This window comes from Falco rusticolus, chromosome 4, assembly GCF_015220075.1.
Source record: "Falco rusticolus isolate bFalRus1 chromosome 4, bFalRus1.pri, whole genome shotgun sequence".
Lineage (NCBI taxonomy): Eukaryota > Metazoa > Chordata > Aves > Falconiformes > Falconidae > Falco > Falco rusticolus.
The window spans coordinates 7,725,452-7,732,257 of NC_051190.1; the positions used below are offsets into that span (position 1 = coordinate 7,725,452).

The 6,806-nt window shown below is 62.9% G+C and overlaps 1 protein-coding gene across 1 annotated transcript; it reads right to left on the minus strand.

Annotated features, from left to right (window-relative positions):
- Nucleotides 1-11: 11 nt before the first annotated feature.
- Nucleotides 12-5,069, minus strand: GNAT1 (G protein subunit alpha transducin 1). Its single transcript, XM_037385676.1, has 8 exons — nucleotides 4,778-5,069; nucleotides 3,312-3,354; nucleotides 2,938-3,079; nucleotides 2,706-2,863; nucleotides 2,494-2,622; nucleotides 2,279-2,408; nucleotides 2,039-2,192; nucleotides 12-1,782 (listed from the first exon to the last, which is right to left on the minus strand). The coding sequence occupies exons 1-8, from the start codon at nucleotides 4,881-4,883 to the stop codon at nucleotides 1,592-1,594; spliced, it is 1,053 nt and encodes a 350-aa protein (XP_037241573.1). The 5' UTR covers nucleotides 4,884-5,069; the 3' UTR covers nucleotides 12-1,591.
- Nucleotides 5,070-6,806: the final 1,737 nt, after the last annotated feature.

Genomic DNA, 6,806 nt, shown 5'->3' on the forward strand with positions numbered 1-6,806 from the left:
ACCACACCGGCTGGGGCAAGGTTGCTTTTTAAAGAAACCTTTTTACCAAACTATTTAAAAGCGTCAAGTGCTACGTGGTGGCGGTGTCCTCCATGGCCAGCCCACCCCCCAAATGTGTGCCTTGGGGGGGGGGGGGTGTCTGCGCCCCACCCCGCCTCGCTGCCCTCCGCTTTGCTGTCCAGAGGGATGGGCAGCCCCTGGCGGGCAGGGGGATGCTGCCTGCTGCCTGTATCCCACCCCCACCCCCGCCTTCTTTCTAAGCCTAGTTTTGTAGGGCTAGCTGTTGCATTGGGCGAGGAGAGCCCGCTGTACAGTGGCCCCTGCTGTCCCCCCTCCAGCCCGGGGGGGCCCCTCAGCCGGTGCCTGCGGCCTTGCTTTTCCCACAGGATGTTTTACCGAATTGTTCACATGGTTTGAAATAATAAAATGTAGAAAGGAAAAAAAAAAAAAAAAAAGAAAAGAAAAAAAATATATGTACTGCTGCCCTCGTGGGGGTGGGTGCTTCACCTCTGCGGGAGGGCTGGGGGGGTCCCCTGGGGGTGGGAGAGGGACCTGGGGTGGGCTGGCGTCACACTGGGGGCTCAGCTGCATCCCCTGGGAATGGGAGGTGAGGGCAGCAGTGGGACCCTTGGGGAGGGTGGTTGCTGGGGGGCTGAGCCCATCCGGGGGTGCTGGCTCAGCAGCTGGGGTTGCTGCTGGGGGGGGCATGGCTATCCCCTGGCCCTTCAGCAGTGGGACGGTGGCACTCGGGGGGCCCCCAGTACTATGTACCCTGTGACCTGTGGCCCCGAGGGAGAGCTACCACCCCTTGCACCCAGCAGCCCCCAGGGACCCCCCAGCAGCACCCAGCTCTAAGGGGTACCCAGGGAATGCCAGCACCCAAGGGATCCCCCAGCACCCTTCAGCTCCAAAGGGGTACTGGGGAATTCCAGCACCCTGCAGCACCCCAAGGGACACGGAGCACCAGGGGGTACCCAAAGAACCCCAGTCTCCCCAGTGCCAAGGGTCATCCAGGGACCACCAGCACCCCTCACCTCCAGTGGGAACCCAGGACTCCTCAGCACCCCTCAGCAACAAGGGGAACTCAGGGACACCCAGCACCATGCAGCAGCCCAAAGGACCCCTGGGACCACCCACCACCCAAGGGACTCCCAGTACCCCCAGCTCCAAGGGGTACCCAGAGAGCCCCAGCACCCTGCAGCAGCCCAAGGGACCCCCGGTACCCCCAGCTCCAAGGGGTACCCAGGGAGCCCCAGCACCTTACAGCAGCCCAAGGGACCCCCAGTACCCCCCAGATCCAAGGGGTAGCCAGGGAGCCCCAGCACCCCAGGGTCACCCAGTGGCCCCCAGCATCTGGAAGCCCCAGGGACCCCCAGCACCCAGCAGCACTGGGTGCCCACAGTGCTGGCTGGTAAGATGACTGGGAGGGAGGGGGAGTGAGGCTGTGCCACCCACTCAGGGGTGGCTCTGGGGCTGAACGGGTCAAATCCTGGGGGTTCGGGGCAAGCGGAGATGGGGTTGGGGGCAGCAGTGGGGCTGGCCCCCAGTGGAGGGGAGGCCCAGGCTGAGGAGGGGGTGCTGGGGCTGGGACTCAGAAGAGCCCGCAGTCCTTGAGGTTCTCCTTGATGATGATGTCAGTGACAGCGTCGAAGACGAACTTGACGTTCTCGGTATCGGTGGCGCAGGTCATATGGGAGTAGATCTCCTTCACGTCCCGCCGCATGTTCAGCTCCAGGAACTGCAGCTTGATGTAGTTGCCCGCATCATCGTAGGTGTTGGGACCTGGTGGCATGGCAATGAGCAGGGTCCCCTCTTGGGCTGGTGTGCCCCCCCGCCGTGGGTGCTGGCACGGTGTCACCCAGTGCTCCCCCAGCGGGCAAACCTCGCTGGGCCATGAACAAGGCTGGTGCAGCATCACTTGCATGGGGTGCTGGGGCCACCTGGTGGGTGGCTGCTGCAGGGTGCTAGCACCCAGCCCTTCACCACCACCCCACCGCCACCCGCCCGCACCCGGTGGGAGAGCTGCTGCCATCCTCACCGTCATAGTCAGGAAAGCAGATGCTGAGGTGGGCCTTCTTGATCTTCTCCAGAAAGACGTCCTTCTTGTTGAGGAAGAGGACGATGGAGGTGGTGGCAAAGTAGCGGTGGTTGCAGATGCTGTTGAAGAGGTGCAGGCTCTCGTGCATGCGGTTCTGTGGAGGGATGCAGCCCCATGGTGACCCCCCACGTTGTGATGGGGACAAAGCGGAGGGGGTATGGAGTGGTGACCCTTCCTCACCACTTCGTCATCCTCCACCAGGACCATGTCGTAGGCGCTGAGGGCCGCGATGAAGATGATGCAGGTCACCCCCTCGAAGCAGTGGATCCATTTCTTCCGCTCCGAGCGCTGGCCACCCACATCAAACATCCTGAGAAGAACAAGGTGGGATCAGCACCCCCACCCCCTGCCCACCCACCCCTGGCACCATACCTTGCCAAGGTCTCAGCCCCCACCTGAAATTGAGGTCTTTGAAGGAGAACTGGGTCTCGATAATGCCGGTGGTCTTGACACGGGAGCGCAGCACGTCCTGCTCCGTAGGGACATAGCCAGGGGTCACCAGGCGCTCCAGGTCTGACAGGTAGCTGGCCAAGCACGCAGGGAGCATGAGACACAGGTCAGCACTCCCAGATCGCCCTTCCTTCCCAGACCCCCCCACCACACGTACTAGCCGGCTGAGTCATTGAGCTGGTACTCAGAGGCACGGTCGAAGCAGGCTTGGATGCCTGAGTCCTTCCAGAGCCGCCCGATGATGTCTGACATTTCCTTGGGCATGGTGCCCTCCTCGATGGTGTCCGCGAGGTGCACCAGCTTGCGGGCATCATCCTACAAGGGAGAGGGGCTCAGCAGGGCCAGGGGGCTGGGGGAACCTCTCCTGCCCAGAGTGGAGTGCTCCCCACCTGGCGAGCCGCGTCCCCATACTGGATATTGAGGGTGTTCATGGCTCGCACGATGGCCAGAATGGACTGGAGCGTGTTGCTGTAGATGATGCTGATGAACTCCAGGCATTCCTCCAGCGAGTAACCGTCTTTGTGGATGATCCTGGCCAGGGAGGGAGACGTGGGGCTGAGCTGGGCACCATGGGGTGGGGGGCACCCATGGATGCAGCATGGGGACGAGCTGGGCGCCATGGAGCTGAGCCAGGCGCTAAGGGGTGGATGCAACCCATGGCTGTGGCATGGGGCAGAGGTGGGCATGGTGGGACAGGGCCACCCCATGGCTGTGGCATGGGGCAGGCACGTGGCACGGTGGAGCACATCTGAGTGGCACTTACTTCATCTGCTTGACGATGGTGCTCTTCCCCGACTCCCCTGCTCCTGAGGGGACAAAGCACGGGTCACGGTGACACCCACACCATGAGCAGCCCTGGCTCCACCCTGCACTGGCCCCCTGAGACCCCCAGTGCCTGGCACAGCTTGGGGGCACTGGTGGTCATGCCAGGTCAATGGCTCAGGGCAGGGGGATTACAGACTGGTGCCAGTGGGCATTAAGGCTGGGCTGAGCCACCGTGGCTAATGAGATCTGTGGTGGCTTAGCTGGGGACGTGCTTGGGGACCCAGGGAGAGGCTAGGGACATGGTGGCATTGCAACCCTGCCACCCACCACCCAATGCCCCAAGCCTGTGGCAGTGCAAGGGGACGTGCCCTGGGCTGGGCCAGGAGGACAGCACCCAATGGCACCCATGGCCCCACCATGTCCAGGGCACCCCAGTTCTCAGGCATCACCAGGACAGCTGGAAGGGACTGGGAGGGACCCACAGTGCCAGAGGGTTTCAGGGACAGACACCGGGGTGATGGTGTGGGCTGCATGGAGGTGCCTAGGAGGATGGGGTGAGGTTGGGGGTGCTGCTGGGGTAGGGTGCTGGTAGGTGGTGTTGTGAAAGCTCTTAAGATGGGTTGGTTGGGGTCAGGGGGCCTGGGAGTCAGGGGATGTTGGGTGGGTTGGTTGAGTTTGGGCGATACCTGGAAGCTGGGGGATCGTAGGGTGAGCTGTTGAGTTGTTGGGTTTGGGGTGCCTGATGGGGGGGCGGGTCTTGAGCAAGCTGTTGACATGAGCTCTTTTAGGGGAGCCTGGGAATGAGGGACTGTTAGGGTGGGCTGGTTGGGTTTAGGGGTGCTGGAGGGGATCAGGAAAACATTGGATGAACGTTTGGGGTGGGCTGGTGGGGTTTAGGGGTACTTAGGAGCAGGGAGCTGTTGGGTTGACTGTTGGACTGGGCTGGTTGGGTATGGGGGGTGTCAGGGAAACTTTGGGTGGGTACTTGGGGTGGGTTGGTTGGTTTTAGGGTTGCCTGGGACCAGGAGGCTGTTGGGGGCATGCTTGGGGTGGGCTGGCTGGGTTTAGGGGTGCTGGAGGCATCAGGGAAACATTGGGTGGGCTGTTGAGGTGTGGAGGGGTAGTTTTAGGACTACCTAAGAATGGGGGTACTGTTGGGGTGGGCTGGTTGGTTTTAGGGGTGTTGGGGGAGTCAGGGAAACATTGGGTGATTTGTTGGGCTGGGCTGCTTGGGTTTAGGGGGTGTGTCTGGAGGGGGTGTCAGAAGAGCATTGGGTGGGATGTTGGGGGGGCTTGGTTGGGTCGAGGGGTGCCAGGAGCTGTCAGAGGAACGCTGGGTGGGATGTTGGGGTGGGCTGGTTGGGTTGAGGGGTGCCAGGAGGTGTCAGAGGAATGCCGGACGGGATGTTGGGGTGAGACGCACAAAGGATGGGTATCTCGCCCAGGATATTGTCCCCTCCATACCCAGCAGCAGCAGCTTGACGGTCCTGGCATCCTTCTCAGCGTCCTCCTTGAGCTTCTTCTCCAGTTCACGGGAGTGCTTCTCCTCTGCGCTGGCCCCGGCGCCCATCCTCCGCCCTACGGCCCTCTGGCTCACCCGCTCCTTGGAGGTCAGCACCAGGATGGGCAACGAGCTCCAGCCCCCCGCCGTCTCCAGCGCACTCCTCCCTGTGCCCGCCGCCACTGCCGCAACCCACCACCCAATGTGGGCCAAGGACGTGGCCAAGGTCCCCGGGGGCCGCCCGGTGAGGTGCTGTGCTCAGCACCTGTGGCTTAAGCTGGGCCCCCGCTCCCCTCCACAGATAAACCCCCCTAAATCTGCAGCGGGCTGAGCTCAGCAGTTCTGCAGCTCCCGGTGTCAGCGCTTCTGCGGGGGGGGCAAGGCCGGCCAGCCCCCCACTTTGCCCCTGCTCTGAGGCTGGGGCAGTGACCTGGCCACCCCTGGGGACACGGGACCCCCACATAGCTCCGGCTCTGCTGTGGACCCCGGGGTGGGGAGTTGAAGCTGGGGGTGGGGGTGGTGAGGAGGTGTCCACCAGGGTTTGCAGGGGCTGGGGGCAGTGGGTGGAAATGTCCCCATTGTCCCCAGCTTACACTGGTCATGCCCCTCCCCAGCTCTGGACCACTGCCCACAGTCCCTCCCACCGGTAAATCCCATCCCAGTTCTCCAGGTCCCTCTGCCCCCAGGGCATCCCTGTACCTCCAGTGATGGAATGCCAGCCCCAGTCACCCCACCCTGTGTCCCCAGGGTCCCTTCTAGGACCCTCAGTCAATGTCCTCAGGCTTCCCGGGTGCACTCAGTGTCCCCAGCCACCGACCAGTACACTCCCAGCGTCACCAGGCCAGCCCAGTATCACTCCCCAGAATGTCCCCAGGCCCCTCCAGCAACACCTGCACAATGTCCTCAGGGATGCCCCGAGTACCCTCCCCCAGGTCTCCAAGCCCCTCCCCAGTAACACTCCCCAGTATCCCAAGGAGAAATCCTAGGATCCCCCCGCCAGTGTTGTCAAGCAACTCCAGTCAACCCGTGTCCTTAGGACATACCTCCCAAAAAAACCTGTCCAACATCTAGGGGCACCCCAGTGCCACCCCAATGTCCCCATGCCAACCGAAGTGACCCCCGCAATGTCCCCAGGCCCCTCTCCAGTGTCCCACGCACCCTCCACTGCCATTGTGGCCACCTCAGTAAAACTTAAGTGTCCCCAGGGACACCCCAGTAATCCCTCTGTGTCCCCATGCCACTTCCTCCAGTGCCCCCAGGACCTGCCAGGACTCCCCCAGGTACCCCCAGTAGAGCCCAGTGTCCCACCCCCCCGTCCCCAGTGTCCCGCCGCACGGCACCGCGGGGCTCCTGCAGCGCCGCGCTCGGCCGCCAGGGGGCAAAAGGACCCAGCACAGCACCACCAGTATACCCGGTATTGCCCCGGTAACAGCCTTACACCGCCCACAGTGTGCCCAGTACTGCCCAATACAGCCCTGCACCACCCAGTGTGCCCAGTACAGCCCTGCGCCGCTTCCAGTGCACCCACTACTGCCCCAGTACAGCCCTGCACCGCCCTCAGTGTGCCCAGTACTGCCCCCAATATAGCCCAGGACCTCCCAGCACTGACCCCAGTGTCTGTGGGGACTGCCCAGAGGAGCTCAGTACTACCTCCATTGCTCCTTGTACTGACATGCTCCCAATACAGCCCAGTATTACCCACTTACAACCCCCAGTGCTCCATGCAGAGCCGTCCCCCCATGCCCCCAGTACCATCAAGTACTCGCTCCCAGTATCAAATCCTAGTGTTCCAGTACCACCCCCAGTGCTCCCAGTACTGACTCTGAGTCCTCCCAGTGCCTTCGGTAACACCCAGTACTGGCCACTAGCCCAGTCCAGTGCATGCCCCAGCATAACCCTAACCCCCAGGCAGCACACCCTGTACTGCCACCTCCCCGTGCTCCCCAGTCCTGACCAGGGCCCACCCCCCAGGGCCTCTCCAGGCCCCCCCCC